Source organism: Bolinopsis microptera, chromosome 3 (assembly GCF_026151205.1).
Source record: "Bolinopsis microptera isolate Bmic1 chromosome 3, MBARI_Bmic_1.0, whole genome shotgun sequence".
In the NCBI taxonomy this organism is placed as follows: Eukaryota; Metazoa; Ctenophora; class Tentaculata; order Lobata; family Bolinopsidae; genus Bolinopsis; species Bolinopsis microptera.
The window spans coordinates 9168774-9189744 of record NC_087074.1 but is presented as its reverse complement, the minus strand read 5'-3'; the positions used below and the strand labels follow the sequence as shown (position 1 = coordinate 9189744).

At 42.0% G+C, this 20971-nt stretch overlaps 3 protein-coding genes across 10 annotated transcripts in view; all 3 read right to left on the bottom strand.

The window, feature by feature from the left end:
* Positions 1–4944: 4944 nt before the first annotated feature.
* LOC134812656 (deubiquitinase OTUD6B-like) lies at positions 4945–5781 on the bottom strand. Its single transcript, XM_063820152.1, has one exon. The coding sequence runs from the start codon at positions 5779–5781 to the stop codon at positions 4945–4947; it is 837 nt and encodes a 278-aa protein (XP_063676222.1).
* Positions 5782–7033: 1252 nt separating this feature from the next.
* On the bottom strand, positions 7034–7714 carry LOC134812658 (uncharacterized). The gene has a single exon (XM_063820153.1). It carries the CDS (start codon positions 7712–7714, stop codon positions 7034–7036), a length of 681 nt encoding a protein of 226 aa, XP_063676223.1.
* Positions 7715–18164: 10450 nt separating this feature from the next.
* LOC134812261 (myosin heavy chain, striated muscle-like) overlaps positions 18165–20971 on the bottom strand; it is a 32495-nt gene continuing 29688 nt past the window's right edge. For 5 of the 8 annotated variants that reach the window (XM_063819540.1, XM_063819537.1, XM_063819539.1 and 2 more), the window contains 2 exons: positions 20235–20287; positions 18165–18883 (listed from right to left, as the gene is read on the bottom strand). In XM_063819540.1, coding sequence (XP_063675610.1) covers position 18883; positions 20235–20287 — 54 coding nt within the window. In that variant the 3' untranslated portion in view covers positions 18165–18882. The remainder of the gene's footprint in view (positions 18884–20234; positions 20288–20971) is intronic. The other 3 variants (XM_063819538.1, XM_063819536.1, XM_063819544.1) reach the window with 1 other exon arrangement.

Here is a 20971-nt window from a genome sequence, read left to right as displayed (position 1 = left end):
AGAGGATGAGGACTGAGGAAGAGGACTGAGGAGGATGAGGAGGAGGAGGAGGACTGAGGAGCAGGACTGAGGAGGGGGAGGACTAAGGAGGAAGACTGAGGAGGATGAGGACGAGGACTAAGGACGAGGACTAGGAGGATGATATCGAGGGCTAGAAGGAAGAGGACTGATTAGGAAAAGGAAAAGGAGAAGGAGGAGGAGAGGGAGGAGAAGGACTGAGGAGGAGGTAGATAAGGAGGAGAATGAGGAGGAGGAGGAGGACTGAGGAGGAGGATAAGGAGGAGATTGAGGAGGAGGAGGAGGACTCAGGAGGAGGACTCAGGAGGTGGAGGAGGATGAGGAGGTGGACTCAGGAGGAGGACTGCAGAGGAGGAGGAGGACTGCAGAGGAGGAGGACTCAGGAGGAGGAAGAGGAGGAGGAGGACTAAGGACGAGGACGAGGACAACTAGTGGAGGACTGATGATGAGGACTGATGAGGAGGAGTAGGAGGAGGACTTAGGAGTAGGATAAGGAGGAGGAGGAGAACTAAGGAGGACTGAAGAGGAGGAGACTGAGGAGGAGGGGGAGGACTGTTGAGGAGGAGGACTGTTGAGGAGGAGGATGACGAGGAGGAGGACTGAGGAGGACTGAGGAGGAAGACTGAGGAGGACTGATTAGGAGGAGAAAAAAGAGGAGGAGAAGGAGGACGAGAATGAGGAGGACGAGGATGAGGACGAGGAGAAGGAGGAGGAGAAGGAGGAGGAGGACTGAGGAGGATGAAGACGAGGACTAAGGACGAGGACTAGGAGGATGATAACGAGGGCTAAGGAAGAGGACTGATTAGGAGGAGAAGGAAAAGGAGAAGGAGGAGGAGAAGGAGGAGGACTGAGGAGGAGGAGGATAAGGAGGAGAATGAGGAGAAGGAGGAGGACTGAGAAGGAGTAGGATAAGGAGGATATTGAGGAGGAGGAGGAGGAGGAAGAGGAGGATGACTCAGAAGGACTCAGGAGGTGGATGAGGATGAGGAGGTGGACTCAGGAGGAGGACTGAAGAGGAGGAGGAGGACTGATGAGGAGGAGGAGGAGGAGGAGGACTCAGGAGGACTCAGGAGGAGGAAAAGGAGGAGGACTAAGGACGAGGACAACTAGTGGAGGACTGAGGATGAGGACTGATGAAGGAGGACTTAGGAGTAGGAGAAGGAGGTGGAGGACTGAGGAGGACTGGGGAGGAGGATGAGGAGACTGAGGAGGAGGAGGAGGACTGTTGAGGAGGAGGACTGAGGAGGAGGACTGATAAGAAGGAGGAGGAGGAGGAGGACTGAGCAGGAGGACTGAGCAGGAGGAGAAGGAGAAAGAGAACTGGGGGAGGACTGAGGAAGAGGAGGACTTAGGGAGGACTGAGGAGGAGGAGGACTGGGGGAGGACTGAGGAGGATGATGAGGAGGACTGAGGATGAGAAGGAGGAGAAGGAGGACTGACGAGTAGGAGGAGGACGGGGGCTAAGGAGGAGGAGGACTGAGGAGGAAGAGGATGAGGACTGAGGAAGAGGACTGAGGAGGATGAGGAGGAGGAGGAGGACTGAGGAGCAGGACTGAGGAGGGGGAGGACTAAGGAGGAAGACTGAGGAGGATGAGGACGAGGACTAAGGACGAGGACTAGGAGGATGATATCGAGGGCTAGAAGGAAGAGGACTGATTAGGAAAAGGAAAAGGAGAAGGAGGAGGAGAGGGAGGAGAAGGACTGAGGAGGAGGTAGATAAGGAGGAGAATGAGGAGGAGGAGGAGGACTGAGGAGGAGGATAAGGAGGAGATTGAGGAGGAGGAGGAGGACTCAGGAGGAGGACTCAGGAGGTGGAGGAGGATGAGGAGGTGGACTCAGGAGGAGGACTGCAGAGGAGGAGGAGGACTGCAGAGGAGGAGGACTCAGGAGGAGGAAGAGGAGGAGGAGGACTAAGGACGAGGACGAGGACAACTAGTGGAGGACTGATGATGAGGACTGATGAGGAGGAGTAGGAGGAGGACTTAGGAGTAGGATAAGGAGGAGGAGGAGAACTAAGGAGGACTGAAGAGGAGGAGACTGAGGAGGAGGGGGAGGACTGTTGAGGAGGAGGACTGTTGAGGAGGAGGATGACGAGGAGGAGGACTGAGGAGGACTGAGGAGGAAGACTGAGGAGGACTGATTAGGAGGAGAAAAAAGAGGAGGAGAAGGAGGACGAGAATGAGGAGGACGAGGATGAGGACGAGGAGAAGGAGGAGGAGAAGGAGGAGGAGGACTGAGGAGGATGAGGACGAGGACTAAGGACGAGGACTAGGAGGATGATAACGAGGGCTAAGGAAGAGGACTGATTAGGAGGAGAAGGAAAAGGAGAAGGAGGAGGAGAAGGAGGAGGACTGAGGAGGAGGAGGATAAGGAGGAGAATGAGGAGAAGGAGGAGGACTGAGAAGGAGTAGGATAAGGAGGATATTGAGGAGGAGGAGGAGGAGGAAGAGGAGGATGACTCAGAAGGACTCAGGAGGTGGATGAGGATGAGGAGGTGGACTCAGGAGGAGGACTGAAGAGGAGGAGGAGGACTGATGAGGAGGAGGAGGAGGAGGAGGACTCAGGAGGACTCAGGAGGAGGAAAAGGAGGAGGACTAAGGACGAGGACAACTAGTGGAGGACTGAGGATGAGGACTGATGAAGGAGGACTTAGGAGTAGGAGAAGGAGGTGGAGGACTGAGGAGGACTGGGGAGGAGGATGAGGAGACTGAGGAGGAGGAGGAGGACTGTTGAGGAGGAGGATGATGAGGAGGATGATGAGGAGGATGATAAGGAGGAGGAGGACTGAGGAGGATGAGGACGAGGACTAAGGACGAGGACTAGGAGGATGATAACGAGGGCTAAGGAAGAGGACTGATTAGGAGGAGAAGGAAAAGGAGAAGGAGGAGGAGAAGGAGGAGGACTGAGGAGGAGGAGGATAAGGAGGAGAATGAGGAGAAGGAGGAGGACTGAGAAGGAGTAGGATAAGGAGGATATTGAGGAGGAGGAGGAGGAGGAAGAGGAGGATGACTCAGAAGGACTCAGGAGGTGGATGAGGATGAGGAGGTGGACTCAGGAGGAGGACTGAAGAGGAGGAGGAGGACTGATGAGGAGGAGGAGGAGGAGGAGGACTCAGGAGGACTCAGGAGGAGGAAAAGGAGGAGGACTAAGGACGAGGACAACTAGTGGAGGACTGAGGATGAGGACTGATGAAGGAGGACTTAGGAGTAGGAGAAGGAGGTGGAGGACTGAGGAGGACTGGGGAGGAGGATGAGGAGACTGAGGAGGAGGAGGAGGACTGTTGAGGAGGAGGATGATGAGGAGGATGATGAGGAGGATGATAAGGAGGAGGACTGAGGAGGACTGAGGAGGAAGACTGAGGAGGACGAGAAAAGGACGAGGACTAAGGACGAGGAGGACCGATTAGGAGGAAAAGAAAGAGGAGAAGGAGAAGGAGAAGGAGGATGAGGAGGAGGACTGGGAGAGGACTGAGGAGGAGGATAAGGACGAGGATAAGGACGATTATGAGGAGGACAGAGGATGAGGACTGATGAGGAGGAGAAGGAGGAGGAGGAGGACTGGGGAGGACTGAGGAGGAAGAGGAGGATGACTGAGGAGGAGGTTGAGGAGGGGGACTCAGGAGGAGGACTCAGGAGGTGGAGGAGGATGAGGAGGAGGACTCAGGAGGAGGAGGACGACTAAGAGGAGGACTGAGGAGGAGGAGGATGAGGAGGAGAAGTGAGGAGGAGGAGGAGGATGAGGAGGAGGAGGAGGAGGAGAAGGGAACTGAGGAGGAGGGTGAGGAGGGTGAGGAGATCTAAGGAGAAGGAGGAGGACGAGGAGTCAGGAAGAGGACTGAAGAGGACTGAGGAGGAGAAAGTCTCAGGAGGAGGAGGAAGACTTAGGAGGAGGAGGAGGACTGATAAGAAGGAGGAGGAAGACTAGGGAGGAGGAGGACATCTAAATGTTCTGTCTGTTTTTGTCCGCCCTACTTTTTGTCCGTTTTGAAAATATACCGAACGGACACAAAACATGATCCCCCAGCCAAGCATGTGTTACGATACAAATGTACTTGACTATACATTTAAGGTGCAGTGTACTAGTGATATTATGGTATGTTTTAAGACTGGACCAAAAAATATAACCCGGTACCTAGTGTTGTACTAATACATGATAATAACAAGTAACATGGATAGAATCAATGAGCAGAAACAATCGATCTCACAAGAGACCAAAGCACTCGGGTCTGGGAGTACATTGCATGATAACTCCAACTAGTAGTGAGCATACTAGCGCCCCTGCAGTGGAAATACACATAAAACATACTATTGGAATGTCCAATTGGTTCGTTTTCATATAGCATACATAGCATATGTAGGGGTTCTGGTTAAATTATATCACTTCTGAGAGCTTTTAGAGATTGATTCAGTAAATTTCTCAATTTTCCGATTTTTCCGATTTTTCCGATTCCGATTTTGGCCTCATCAACCCTCATATCGGACATCGGGTTGGACCCCCCCCCCCCCCCCCCCCCCCAACTTTCCAGTTTCTATATTTTTTGGTTGAACTTACTCGATGCTTCCTGACCATAATTCGACTAATTTCGTTGACGAGCACAGTAAAATAAAACGATGAAATTGTATTTCTATTGTGGTTTCAATCAACTTTAACTGCATTAAAGAGTTAACATTAAAGAGTTCCTCAGAGTATAATTAAACTAAGATATCTAACCACCTTATTCAAATATCCTAAAACCTATTCAAATACAAAGCAAAATGGTAATAGTAGAATCAGTGCTTAGCTCGTTTTTTTCCCAATATTCACATCTATGACCCATATACAAATTCTCCACCAAAAATATGACTATAATTGAAAAGCGAAAGCATAACTATAAAGCTGAAAACAAAACAGGACATGCCAATCTATAATAGAAATGAGTGAGTTGTGCTACCTGCACGGCGTTATCGAATCATAATGTTCTCCCAAACCGTACTTATGTTTATAATAAAGCAGGATAACTGGCTCCTGCACGTACCCCTCACCAAAAACAATAGGAGGTACATCCGCCTGAAGTATTTTGATGGGTACTTTAAGTGATGAGCTGATAGCGTGAGCCTCGTGCATCCCACCCCACACCCCATCAGTTTTAATCTCCCGACAGTAAGTAGCAAACTCCTCCAAACTCAACATGTCTCCCGTTTTAGGGTGCACTAAGTAGGGTAAAAAGTCGTCCTGGTGTTGGGTCATGTAGTTGGCAGCAGTCTCGCGTAGATCGTTCACACTTTGTGGTAACCCCCGGTCTTGTAGCTGGTGCTGTAGCGCGTAGAACATACAGTTACCGTCTGCTGCTATCTCGTACACTGATAAATTATAAGATTTGAGGTGCTCTGTGATCTTGAGGTGTTCGGTGGAGCGCTTGGTTACTTCAGAGCTCAGTTCAGAGATCTGCTCTAGTTTCTTTTGGGTTGCTGCAGCTTTAGCTTCTCTTCTTTTCTCTGATTTACTCATCTTCTTTACAGACTCATCGTGTTGTTCTCCCACAACACCAGCTTTGTGGCCTTCTTCTAAATTTATATGTTCAACTTCATTTGACAAAGATTCAAGTTCTTTCAGCTCCCGCTCATGTCTATCAGATAGCTCTTTCTGCAGTAACGCGATTTCTTCGACTGATTTTTTCTTTGCTTTCTTGTCTCCTTTTGGAACTGACTTTTTAACAGCTTGGATCTTTGCTTGTAGCTCTTTTAACTCTCTCCGATGTCTGTCCTTTAGTCCCCCCTCATTCATTTAATACACCTGGAATATTACTTATCATTTACTGACTACTGGATCGTAGGTGTAGCAGTTACATTATTTCCAAAGCTTTGGTTTAAACTTACTCATTCAGTATGATATGTTCACTGCGTCTTAAGTTGTACATTCAAATTTCAAAATCATCTATTTACTTTTTAAAGTCAATTTTGGGAAACATCAGACTAATAAATAAAAATAAAACAAATTGACATAATTGAATACGCTTTTAATGGATATAACTTCAAACTTCCAATTTGCACTTTGGGGATCATATTATAGAATTCGTCTACTATAAAAAACTTATTGGTGTCTACTTACATGAGGACTAATGGGTTCTAATAGTCGAATTAAGAAGACAGACTATATATAAGGACTAATGCTTAGAACATCCGCTAGCAAACCAATCAGACCTCATTTTATAAAATAGCTATCATAGCTACATTATGTTAATGTTATGTTAATGTTAGGAGAATGATGATGGATGAACTAAAATTATGCAAAATATGTATCAAGGACAAGAGGAAACAACATTGTTGCACATCTTCAGTTTATACACAACTACTGGACAGATGCCTTTATGGACTTGGCATTGTATGCCACAGGAACTGAAGCTCATTAATCCAGAATATTTGAATATCTATTGTTAACTATCGATCCATCATTCTTCAATCTTCATATCAACACAAACAAAATATAAGAATCCCCAAAATGCGTAGATACGAAGTTCAAATGTCAATTTTTCCATAAAGAGCAATGCAGAATAACCATTACTCAGCATTAAAAATCTTTACTGCAATATAACAATAATTTCTATTGGTCAGCAAAAACTTTAAAACTTTGATCTATCGTCTGCAGATCAATAGAAATCAAATAAAACTGTTAACCATACACAATACATGCATTGTGCAATATAAGTTGTAGCTACTAGGAGCACTTGTGCTAATTTTGGACTGGTACTCAAAAACAACAATTAAACCATTTTCATCGAATGGAAGAACCTAGATTAAATTACAGGGGAATGATTAAGCTGAAACAGGAAATACGTTTGTCTCGTAAATAAATAAAAGAACTATTTATTTTATATGATTTAATCACCCTCAGTTCAATTAAAATTTATCCATTTGAAAATGTGATTGCTTCAGATTTATCCCTTTCTTGTTTGTTATCTGAGCTTTACATGATATTGTAAACAAAAAAATGTTTTGTACAGATCATCAGAAAATCCAGGTAAACTTCTCTGATGAGATTATTTTTTCCGGAAATTCTTCAAGATGGGATAAATACATTCAAATGCAGCATTTATATCTTGTCTGTCTTTTGCTCCCGTTAGTACAACTTTTCCCGACACGAATATCAGGAGAACAATCTTTGGTCTCAACATTCTGTAAATAAGCCCAGGAAATAACTCAGGCTCATAATGAGAAAACTGTCCATGTTGTGCATATAGCCCTTCAAGTCTAATTGGAAATTTAACATCACAACTGCCTACCATATTCTGAATTTTAAACTCGGTGAATTTGGCAGGGAAACCTAATTTCTGAACAACCCTCGCATATTTTCGGGCAGCAAGTCTGGATTCGTCTTCACTCTTGGCCCCTGTACAGACCATCTTGCCACTATTGAACAATAACGCAGTGGTCCGCGGCTCTCTTATCCTCATTATCACTGCTGCAAATCGTTTTGGATTGTACTCAGCATTCCTTGCATGCAGCGCAATCTGCTTGAGATCAAGTCTACAGCCCAAGTTGACTGTAGAGACAATGTTCTGAATGGTGGGTTCTATACCGTGGTCCATAGGTGTGGAGGGAGTGAAAGCTGCGGGAGAGTTGAGACCATAGTAGGAAGGTCCAGGTGTGGGTACAGACTGGAGGTCAGCCAAGGAAGGGGCAGACAAACTGACACTGGGTGGTCCTTCGTACTCACTCATCTTTACCTTCCTGAACAAATATCACATTAAATTTATATTACACTTTAGAGCGTGTGGTCACAGGGAGTATCATATTAGATACAGCTAATAGTAATACTTTGATAGCCAGTTTCAATCGCATCAAAATATCCATCCCAACTGAGGTTACAATTGATTAAAAATCACGCACTTAATTTGGGGTATTCCTGTACTGGGCAATTTCCTAACTATAACTTAAAAGTGGCATGTGGGTGGTACAAAAAACAGAATGAAACATAGTATAAGTGATCAAAGGAAGAAAGACTTCATGAAAATATTCATATGAGTGGATTATTACTGCTCTACACTATACAAGCAAAGCTTGGTGTCCCTTCTACCATGAAGAATATGAAAGTTTGTTGACCACATCTATCAAATCGAATCAAAACATGATGGTACATAAGATCATCAAAAATGTTAGTAAGGGCCAGGGGTCCTTCACACATTACGTAATCAATATTTTAGCAATTTTTACCCCCCTCCGTAATCAACTGTAATCAAGTATAAATTTTGTAGGTACAAAAATCAATCCAATTCCAAAAGTAATGTTACAATTTTTTAACATTTGCTCCCATGCTAACATGAAGTCTACTCAATCAGATAAAGACTCATATCAATATTCTAGATTATAAGGTGTAATGTAGTGGTGTACAGCTGGTAGAGCTTACAAACATTAACATAACAAGAAGGTTGGAAAAATAAGTTATCATGAGATCAGGAACAGAATATTAATTCTGCAGCTGATAATTACAGTCCTCTTTGTTACTGGAGGAACCTCAACTTGGTAAACAAGTACACTTCTAGTTTTCTAGAACAAAACTTGTCTTGTCTACAAACCAACAATGAGATCACAAGCATTAACTATCACTTATAATCTCAACTCTTATTTTACTTCGGACATTCCAACAGCCACATTGTTACACAAGTGTGTAACCAGCCAATTACAGGAAGCCGAAGGATTCAATTATACATTAGGCCAGTGACGGTTAAGGTAGTGTGTACCATACTTTCTTCGCCCGAGACTTTGCTGCAATGGGCAGCTCCTCATTTAACCCTCACACCCGATTTCTCGAGTATTTGGCTGAGTGGACCGGGGGGCTGCATAGACCACTCAGGATCCTTAGCTGAGCGTCGACGACGCTCACCCCACGGCTAGTGGCAGAGTCGGGAATCGAACCTGGTACCTCAAGCAATACCAGGCCCGGATTAACCAACTGAGCCACTAAGCCGTTGAAATATAATAAATACAACATTTATAAACCGCCTTATAGCTAAATCATATAACTCGATATAATTTAATCCTGGAGATAAACTCCAGTGCTTTCTAAAGCGGCTCTTACATTAACTGAGCTTAGTTTAATTGAAAATTAGACATGACAAGTTCATTTTACCTATGTAAATGCAAAATCAATCAAATTTACTATTATACATAACTTGAAAGTTGTTTGATTCAAAATCAATTTTAAGATAGTTTCTCTCCCAGACGTATATATCTTTATGAGCATCTTTAACATGAAGGCAACCTAACCACGTTATTGGCAATAGTTCGTTATTAATGTCACTAATAAAAACATGCATTTTCTCTGCTCTTATCTCATCATGAAAGTGCACAGTTTCACCCAGGTAATCTTCTTTATCAGTACACAGTCTCAAGGTCCACAATGCGGCTTCACTGGGGACTGTTTTTAGAATAAACCCACATTTACCAGTTAAACTACAAGATGTTACTGACGGGTGTTGGAAGTGGAAGATCATCTTGGAGTCTCTACAGTGTATTGAACTCAGTGGGTTTGTACACCATTTAATACAGGGAATTACGGTAACGTATGAGGTATCCTGTTTATTAGCTGTACAGAATTGTTTTAAACTATACCTCCCCTGTTCACCTTCGTTATTCTTTAGACCTAAATCATACTCATAATACGTGAAGTAGGACGGTAAAAGAGACCAGCCTCGCCTTTCTACTAGGTCTGTTAGTCTAGCAGACAAAGCAGAAAAGTCAACATTGCAACTCTTCTTATTGATCTTTCTACAATAATAGTACCGGTATCTGTTCCATGTGTACACAGCTTCTATAGCCATCATCAAACTGGTAACATCCTCAGACACAGACAGCCAGTCAAGCAACAGATTAAATGACATGTTCATATCCATATCATGGTACAAGTTCGGTATAATGTTACATCTAGATACTGTTGTTGAGCTGGATCCTCTTAATTCATCAGAACTATGAGCCAACTCAGTTCTATTTTTACAACTTTTGCGATGAAGCTCAAAAGTCCATCTTATTCTTTCGTCTGGAAGCTCCCCAAGAATATCAAATAAGTGGTCAAACAAAACTTCATCAGACTTTTTACAGAGAAACAAATTAGAATTTTCCAGAAAATACTGACAAGAAACAGAAAGACTTGAACCCTGAACTTTTAACTGTTCTGATAACTGATTAGTTAGAGTTTGTACAACACAGTTAACTTCAGAACCAGCTAGCTCTATCACCATGTCTAGTTTCTGTGTAGATAACTTGTCTGCATTCTCAAGATACCTGTCTATAAACTCCTTTTTCCACTTCATTATTTCAATCTTTTTGATGGTAAGATTTAGATAATCTTTTATCTTCAGCTTCTCATAAACAAAACCTGCCTCTTCAAATAAATAAAGCAGTTCTGTATAAGACGGTGTTTTAACCGAGTCAGCTACTTCAGTGAAATATTCAGCACACTTTTCAGCTAACCAAGACAATTCAAACACATTTGCTATCTTATTGATATCCCTGAAGAGTTCCTTGGTTATCCCCTCTGCAGTTCCAGAGTAAGCAGCATCAACAAGCAGCTGAACAGCAGCTTTACTGAACTCCAACATGTCCACACTGGTCATGTGAAGGATGGTTGTCATGTGATCAATGACGGGGCTGTTGAAGGATAGGATCACTGAACTGGCTCGTACCTCACCTCCTTCACTTGTGTTTAGTTTTAGGTTGCTGTGAGTCGGGGATCCTATCAGGTGCCTTCCAAAATCCATCGGGACACTCACTTTAAGTAACATAATAATAATAATAAATAAATACAACATTTATAAACCGCCTTATAGCTGAATCATATAACTCGATATAATTTAATCCTGGAGATAAACTCCAGTGCTTTCTAAAGCGGCTCTTACATTAACTGAGCTTAGTTTAATTGAAAATTAGACATGACAAGTTCATTTTACCTATGTAAATGCAAAATCAATCAAATGCTAGAGAAAAGAAGTATGTTTTAAGTTTGGTCTTGAAAGATGTAACTGACTCAGCTGATCTTATGTCGTATGGCAAGGAATTAAATACTGTAACTGCACAGTGACTAAAAGCTTTCTCTGTGTTTACATAGTTAGGAGAGGGCGGAAAACTAAGGTAAAAATAATCATTATCAAGACGTACATTTTTAAAACTTTGCTGCCTAGGAAATATCAACTCTTTTAAGTAAGGAGGAGCTATATTATTTAAACACTTGTAGGCAAGTAGGGCAATCTTAAAATCTATTCTAAATCTAACTGGTAGAAAATGAACTTTCTTAAGTAGTGGAGTAGTGTGTGCCTTTCTTCCTCTCCCGAAAATAAATCTTACAGCAGAATTTTGCACCTTCTGTAAACGACTTAAATCATAAGAGCTCAGTCCAAAATATACGCTATTGCAATAATCAATTCTAGAGAGTACTAGAGCATGAACAAGCTGAATCTTAAGGTTAAAAGACAGTTTTGATGCAATAAACCACAAATTTCTGATCTGAATATTACATGCTTGAACCACTGACGTAATCTGATCACTCATTGAAAGATAACTGTCCAAATACAGCCCAAGACTCTTCACAGTTCCACTAACAACATGTGGCTCTTGATCCTTAACAATCTGTAGAGAGGCTGGAATATTTGTTGAGTCAAATTTAGAGGATATAACGATGACTTCAGTCTTAGAAGAATTCAGTTGAAGGAAATTGTTTGTCATCCATTTCTTGATATCAGACATACAGTGTTCCATATTGTGCTCTAGCTGTGATGGGTCATCAGAATCAAGAGTGAAATACAGCTGGGTGTCATCAGCATACAAATGAATACAGCACCCATGCATACTTGCAATGTTCTCAAGATCTTTGGTGTACAATATGAATAGCAGGGGGCCAAGGATTGAACCTTGTGGCACACCTATCTCAAGAACAGTTGCTGAGGAAGACGAATCCTTGACTTTGACACAAAATGAACGGTTAGCCAAGTAGGACCTGATCCATGTAAGAGCAATGCCTGTAATGCCATAAGCAGATCTTAGCTTCTTGATTAATCTTGGGTGATTGACAGTATCAAAGGCAGCACTCAAATCTAGAAGTAAAAGAACAACTTTAGTTTTCTTGTCAATAGTTATCAAGATGTCGTTATGGATTCTGGTTGTTGCAGTTTCACAGCTATGAAACTTCCTATAGCCGGACTGAACTTTAGAAAGCAAGTTGTTATCCCAGTGGAATAAATTTTAAATATGACTAGGAATCCATTTTGGGAAGAAAAAAAGGCTATATATTTTTCGGCCGCTTTGCGGCCGACTTGTCACTGGTCAGCTCTTCTCCCAGGTCAAGATTAGTTTGAAATGCTTAGCGTATCCATTAGAATAATTACCGGATGAATATGCAATTGCAAATTTTGAAATTAAATAAAAAATTTCTGAGAATTCTTTAATTTATTTGAAACGCAAGGAAATATTTTTTAAAAGAAGTATAGAGCCTAGCCCACAGAAATCTCCTTACTATTCTTCATACATAATCGGTGGATCGAGGTTCAAAGATTAGACTCTCATCAGCATGATGAACGATTCGCTACTCTGAAAGTGGCATCGACCTTGTGTCGATATTTATGGCCTGACTTAGGATCTGAAGCTTGCTTCTGCCAGGTTAGATACAATATTGGACAATAAACAATGATAAACTTCGGACTTAAAGCGGGATAGGGATGTATAATGGAGGGGGTTGTCTGCACTGTACTCTAGATGATCTAGGATGTGAAGCTTGCTTAAGCCTAGAACACACGAGTTCCCCTGATATAGTAGCAATGGCTAGATTCACTTCTTTCCCACTTGCACTGTTGTTGACTTGTAGCTACAATATTAAATTGATTCGTGGAAATCGGTCTCGGATGTGAAGCTTCCTTAAGCGCCAAACCCTGAGAATACTGTATTACTCGAACTTCGAGAATTTTCTAAATGAATCTAGACTAAAGGAGCCAACTTGAATCCATAAAATTTTGAATGCTACATTTTAAAATACCGCTCTATATTTACACCGTTCACCAGTTAATATGGCTGGGAGGATTGGGAGGATTCATATTAGATTGTCGATTGTTTAAGATTAACTTGATATTTTAGCGTATCAGAGCTGAAATTTTGCATGACTATTTCAAATGACTATTTTACATGACTATTTTTTTCATATTCCGGGATGTTGAGGAAGGAGGAATGGATAGCTCGCGTTTTCTGCGCGTTTTTTGGTGTCTGAATGCGCAAAAAATAGTCAAGCAATCTTATAGGTAAGAAATAGTCATGGAATCTAGGAATGCGCTCGATTCGAACTTCGAGTCGATAAAATGATGTAACATCGCGTTAGCCCTGAGAGCGACCAATTTTGATTTAATTTTAAATTAATGTGAATATTTTTTCCACAAGAATCTTTTTTTACCGGTTATCAACAAATTTTGACTAGGTGTTAAATTCCTGGACGCCTGACTATTTGCCACTGGGGTTGTTATCCTCAAGATAACTGGTGAGCTGTATAGATACACACTTCTCAATGATTTTTGACAAGAATGAGAGATTGCTAATAGGCCTATAGTTAGATAGAGATTCACCGTCAAGGCCACGTTTCTTCAAACTTGGACGAATGAGAGCCTCCTTAAGTTTTATAGGAAACTCACCTTTAACTAATGATTCATTGACTATAAATGAGATCAGAGGAAGGAGTTCTGGGAGACACTTGATGAGAATCTTTGTAGGTATGGGGTCAAGATCACAGAATTTGTTAGACATATTCTTTATGATGCTTACTAGTTCTTCATCAGACACATGACGGAATTGTACTATCTTTGGGCTATTAGAAAGAGGAACAAATTCATCTGAGTTAGGAGAATCTTGGGATTGTTGTTCTAAATAAATGTTGTTGTATATGTTGTCGACCTTTGATTTAAAGAACTGTGCAAAGTTGTTAGCACTCTCAAGATTTGAAGAGCAAGAAGGTGTAGTAGTACTAACTTTTTCTTTATTGAGCAACTTATTAACGATGGAATAAGTCTTTTTAGCATCACCTGATGATATTTCTTGATTCCTGGCTAAAGATAGTTTGTTAATTTGATGATGTCGAAGTTTGAATATCGTATACAATTAGATTTAAATGTTATTAAAAATAATATGATAAACATAAATTTAAATGTTCACAATTTTTTCTTGGCTAAGGTTTAACTATATTACATTCCTGTATTTTCCACAGCTTAGTCTGTGAAATTGTCGTCATAATGAATTGAAGAAAACAAGTACTAAAACAAATCGACAATTCATCATAAATAATAAAAAATTGCAACTTGTTCCAAAAGTTGATACACGTTGCAAACCCCTTTTCGCACGCGAAGCAGGACTGTCCTTTCTAAGATAAGAGGTATACAACGTGTAGCAATCCAAAAGCTGACAACGCTTTTTGATAAAGACTATATGATGGAAACTTGTAGTTTGAAAGTTACTTAAAAAAAAAAATAAAAAAAAAAATTTACATGTTGTGTACCTCTTTTCTGTGAAAAATAATTCACAACGTGAATCAATAAGTTATACTATCAACGTGTATACAAACAGTTACTGGTTCAAGAGCCACAAACTAGGTGGATACTTTTCCATGCGCCACAATGCCATAAGATACACTGCTGCTTTCTTCCTCCGAGAAGCAAAGTTGAAAGTGTAAAGACGTAAGGATAGAACTAGCACTCCTGCCAGTCCAACCAAGCTCATTCTCATGGAAGACCAACACACAGGATGAAGCCCATCTTGATGTTGCAGCTGTCGGACTGTATGCACTCGATCAGTCAATAATATTTATTTACAAATACAAACAAATGATTTTACAAATATTACCTTGCTCTATCCAGAGCCCTCTCGCTTGATTCACGATGTCAATCCTTCGCAGCTCGGTGAGGCCCAGTGGCCTGGTGCATTTCGCCGATCTACCGAAGTCAATTTGTGGTTGCGAGAAGAATTATTTGATGCTCGGCGCTGCCGGCCCAGCTTGTAGTGCATCGCGTTACAACCCTGTCGCTTGAAACAAGCGCGTCACGCAGTACGCGTAGACTAGACTAGTGGCTAGGTGAAAGTATTACCCGACCCTTTTATAAAAAATAAAAGAACTCTGACAAATAGTTCAAACCCTGACTTCAGACTAGCTAATCAATTTTAACCATAAAGCAATTAGAGATCTGGCTGCAATCTAGCTGATCTGATCTGACAAATCTTTCGAACGCGCGCAAGGCTATAATTGATACTGGTTTATCGATCCCTAACACGTATTTATGATTTAGAACATCATGCCTGATGTTATATATATTAATATATATTAATTGACGATGTCAATTCATCGCAGCTCGGCAAGGCACGGTAGCGCATTTCGACGATCTAGCGAGAAGCATAATTGATAATTGAGTGCATATGCCTGGGGTTGCGTCCCGACTTTGACGGATGATACTCGTCTAAATTTCTTCGAAGTAGCGCGTGCCGCTTTCTTCTCAAAAGCACGGGCTACGAAGTAGCGCGCGCCGGGCCAGATCATTAACAATGGTCAAGTCCCGACTATGCTGCAAGGAAATCTGTACCGAAAGGACCGTTAACGGGTGATACTCGTAAAATATCTGTTCCATATATTGGACCGTCGACGAGTCCAACTCGGCGCGCGTCCTGGTATGTTGTAAACCTACAAAAGGACCGTGGCCGCACCGCAAAAGAAAAGGAGATCGGCCCCTCGATCCTTGTATCACGTGATGACCCCCACAGTCGCTTCACTACCACTGTAGAGTTTCTACGATACAGGGGAGCCGCGCACTCGTGCGCGGCGGGTCATACAACGTATGACAACTCGATCCTAGCTTACTAGGTTCGCCATTGTTGTTGTTGTTGTATAATTGAGTGTGTGGCGCGTAACGCATCGCACTACAAGCTTGATGCCATGCTTGCTTCCGAAGCAAGTTGCATTGCCAATTGCTGCGGCGCGGTGTATGTCGTTGCAGAGCTACGATATATATGATATATACGAAAGAGTTGGCACCGCGCGTCTATTGATGAAGTTGGATAGTTTTAACGGGTGATTCTCGTAAAATATCAACTTATTAAGGCCCTAAGTTGTAAGTTGTATTATGCATGTACGGTCACAACCTCAAACTAAACCTACGGACGCGCGCGCGCGCGCTCCAATTAGCTGCTTTGCTGTTTTCAATTCTTCAAGTTTGACGGTTCCAATACATGAGGCAAACATTATTGATTGTTGGTTTCTTCCGCGTCCGTTAACTCACCTCACATGACACGCAAAGTGCAAAGAAACTGCCACAAACTGCTACAAACTGCTACTAACTGCTACAAACTGCCAGTAACTGCCATGCCACAAATTGCTACTAACTGCTGCAATCGCGCCCACGCATTCGCACGCCGTTTGCAGCAGTTAGTAGCAGTTTGTGGCATGGCAGTTAGTGGCAGTTAGTGGCAGTTTGTAGCAGCTTTATTAGCAGTTTGTAGCAGTTGCGCGCGGCGTGCATTGCGCAGTAAAGACACGCGCGCAACTGCACAGAGCCTTCCCGCTTACAGTAGTGCGCGACCGCCGAAACATGTGCTTCACCAGTTCACATAGCCATGTGTATACGCGTTGACCATTGTGATTGTTAATGGTCTGGCGAAGCAGAGCAACGATCGACGACGATGCGAAGCAAGAATGCTAGTTCGCGCGGCGCGTCGAAGCGGCGAAGTCCTCCAACAACGTCACCAGTCACGCAGTACGCATAAACTCATGGCTAGTACATAGTATAGGTGAAATGTACACTTAACTAGCTGATAGTGTAACACTTGATTCACGATGTCAATCCTTTGCAGCTCGGTGAGGCACAGTGGTGCATCTCGCCGATCTACCGAAGGTTGCGAGAAGCATTATTTGATGCGCGCGCGACCCAGTAGTGCATCGCGCTACAAGTGTAACACTAACTAGCTGATAGTCCAATTGTAATATTAATAAGCGCCATGACACATGAGTTCATGAGTTGGCACAAACGTTTTCTCCGATTTTGATAAATTTTGTGAATTAAATTTTGAGAATACAATTTTGTGAGTAAAATTTTGAGAATACAATTTTGTGAGTAAAATTTTGTAAATAAACTAATTCCACCGTGCAGCAATTTTTGCTAAAAATGCTTCGCGGCGCTTGGTCGCCGCGCGCGCTTTTTTTACACACATTTTGCAATTCTCGTAGTTTTTATTTTAGCCTATACAACGTCCACAGTTTCAATTATTTTTAAATAATTGTTAATTAATATAAAGTCGTATAATCAGCTTTGGAGGACTTCGCCGCTTCGATGCGCCGCGCAAACTAGCATTCTTGCTTCGTTCGTCGTTGCTCTGCTTCGCCATTCGCAGAGCAACGATCTCGATGGGTTGACATCGTCAATCAATAATCAGCTTTGTAGGTTTATAACCTACTTACCTACCAGGACGCGCGCCGAGTTGGATTCGTCGACGGTCCATATTTTAGGAGTATCACTTGCTACACGTTGTATACCTGGCCTCACGCCAGCCGGCCGCGCGCGCGATCAAAAGGGGTTACAGCGTGTCAAAGTATCACCCGTTAATAATCAGCTCAGCGAGACGAAACTTTTGATACTAATATTTTAAGATTTAAAGGGACATCATCTTTAAAATTGTTGAACCTGAACACTTGTGTTGTGTGAGTTTTTAATTTTATTTGGTCCTTCAAATATTATGATTAACATTGATACTACAAGTTAAGTTGCGTCTTATCTGGCCAAGTTTATTACAATTAAATATTTGATATTTTACTTTTAGAAGTTAGGTATTTTAAGGGGAAAATTATCAACTTTTCGTCCTTTTTACTCACTTGCAATACACAGGATGCCCACATAACATACAGCTCGACGCTATCGTTCTGCACGGTGAATTTGTATTATTCATACTTAGAGGCAACTTTTGTAACCAAATTTATCAAAATCGGAGACAAAATATTGTGCCAAATTATGACGCTTATTAGATAGACTATGACTACTTTTCCAGACGCGAACCCTTTTTTATATGTTATAGGCTTTGGTCACTATTCTATATTTGATACTATGTATTATAACAATGGAAATTTGATCGGACAATAGGACTGATTTTCAATTAAAAAATTCTTTCAAATTTTCTAAATAAGAGTGAATTTAATAAAATTATAAATTCCAAAATCAACATGTATATAAAAGTCCATAATTAATGGATCTTGGGCCTAAATCCCACGATGCTTGAAATTAAAAAGGTGTAGAAATTAACATGTAGTCATTGTCTTGAAACAAAGCCAAACTTATTCTCTTAAAATAGTTGGTCGCATAAAAGTCCATACCTCACTTTAAACAAAAGATTTAAGAAATTCCATATTCGACGATTTACAACTTAACAAAACTGGTTTAAATTCAAAACGCTAATTAGAGTGACATGAAAAGAAGTGAACCTCCATTCCATATTTTAATATTTAAAATTTTATTGATACATAAGCATTCGGCATTACTGGCATATCAGAAAATAACAAAGTACATCATAGCAATTCATATTCATAACATTTCTCTTCAAAATTGTAGCTACATATTTAATTGAATCTTTTTCAACAAAGCAATAGTTAGTAATAAACTATAAAAAATACACTTTTTCCGAGAAAAGCATACGTCCAAATCAATGGTATTCGTGGAGCATGTAGCGAGTGATAAAGTAGATATATAAGTAGGATTCAGAGCTCCTCATGCAGTAGTTTATCCTTTAGTGCTCGAGTTAGAGCTGGTGCGAGTTAGGGGAGGAGTGCCCGAGGTAGAGCTGGTGCTGCCCATTCTCTGGAGTTTCCCACTGTACGACCCACCACTGCTGCTGTTCTGTGAAGAAGGTTAGTGTGAGGTGGTATTGGGGGAGGAGGGAGGTAGTGTGAGGTGGTATTCTGGGAGGAGGGAGGTTAGTGTGAGTTGGTATTCTGGGAGGAGGGAGGTTAGTGTGAGGTGGTATTCTGGGAGGAGGGAGGTTAGCGTGAGGTGGTATTCTGGGAGGAGGGAGGTTAGTGTGAGGTGGTATTCTGGGAGGAGGGAGGTTAGTGTGAGGTGGTATTCTGGGTGGAGGGAGGTTAGTGTGAGGTGGTATTCTGGGAGAAGGGAAGTTAGTGTGAGGTGGTATTCTGGGAGGGAGGTTAGTGTGAGGTGGTATTCTGGGAGGAGGGAGGTTAGTGTGAAGTGGTATTCTGGGAGGAGGGATGTTAGTGTGAAGTGGTATTCTAGGAGTAGGGAGGTTAGTGTGAGGTGGTATTCTGGGTGGCAGGGTGGAGGGAGGTTAGTGTGAGGTAGTATTCTGGGAGGAGGGAGGTTAGTGTGAGGTGTTATTCTGGGAGGAGGGAGGTTAGTGTGGGCTGGTATTCTGGGAGGAGGGAGGTTAGTGCGAGGTGGTATTCTGGGAGGAGGGATGTTAGTGTGAGGTGGTATTCTGGGAGGAGGGAAGTTAGTGTGAGGTGGTATTCTGGGAGGAGGGAGGTTAGTGTGAGGTGGTATTCTGGGAGGAGGGAGGTTAGTGTGAGGTGTTATTCTGGGAGGAGGGAGGTTAGTGCGAGGTGGTATTCTGGGAGGAGGGAGGTTAGTGTGGGGTGGTATTCTGGGAGGAGGGAGGTTAGTGCGAGGTGGTATTGCCACTTCTGAACAGACATGCACAACAATAAGTTTAAAAGCTTAATTTTCAAGACGTAATATCTTTTTTTATGAATGAAGAGTTAATCACAAAAGTGCTTCGAAAATTTATAACTGAAAACACGAGTAGTCAGAGAATCTTATGTCAAAATCTTGAACTCTGTGTTAAATCAACTTATTTGACAAGGCACCTGTGTTAGATATTCTATTGAACTCGAACCAAACTAATATTTTACTTTTAGCGATTAACAACTAGAAAGCTCCCACTACAAGTATTTAACCTAATTTTGTTGGATTGCAGCCCAGCAAACCATGTAAAATGTGTCCCTTAATAATAAAATATCTTGAGTTGAAAACTCAGAAAAGATGCCGTGAACGTAGACACAAAAAACATGCAATGACCATAAACATAAACCATGTAGTTACCACAAAAAACATGCAGTGACCACAAAAAACATGCAGTTACCACACAAAAAAACATGCAGTTACCATGATAACACATGCTGAAAGACCATGGTAACTAGTGAAACACACACACACACACATGCAGCACACTTACTATTCCTCTTCTTCATCTTCCTGCTTATTTCGAGAGTTTCTTGGAACGTACTCCTGTAACACGTGACAAATGTAACACGTGACAAATGTCATGTCACGTTGCTATGACGATGTCTTGTGACAAATGTGCCATTATGTGATGTGTGATTTGTCGCGTGAAATGATGGCTGAAAAAAGGCAAAGGTGCCGTTTGTGGTAAAGCTTGAAGACTAAAGAGCATATAATAGCACTAGCAGTGCAACAACAAACAACAGGTGCATATTGGCTCAACTTAAACGACCGAGAAACCACTCAAAAGATTCACTTCGACAAATTAACTACGGGAATTGCCTAATATATATATAAAACAAATTTGCACAAATGGTGGCGTACACCAGGGACCTAAATATTGGGAATGTTCAGCGCTATATACTATATATATATACTATAAGACAGGCCATACTTAGTGGGGAATTCTGAAGATGATAAAAATACTCTGATTACCTTTCAAAAGTGGGTACGCTCGGTGTGCTAGAAAAACAATCGGGATCCGCTCGAGCAGGCTCGAGAAAATACGGGATCCACTCTAGCAGAGACAATTTGGCTTGCAGTACCGGGTAAAAAAACTTTTGAAAGATAAGCAAAACAGCCTATGAATGTACAGAGAACATAGAGACATTTGATTCTTACAATTTCAACAACATAAAATGCTTCGTTGCTTTGCATGTTGCCTTTTTTATGCTGAAAACCTCCAAAGTG

What these genes read in the sequence shown, in the direction of transcription:
- LOC134812656 (XM_063820152.1), bottom strand. Translation starts at nt 5,781, where the DNA reads ATGAATGAGGGGGGACTAAAGGACAGACATCGGAGAGAGTTAAAAGAG.
- LOC134812658 (XM_063820153.1), bottom strand. Translation starts at nt 7,714, where the DNA reads ATGAGTGAGTACGAAGGACCACCCAGTGTCAGTTTGTCTGCCCCTTCC.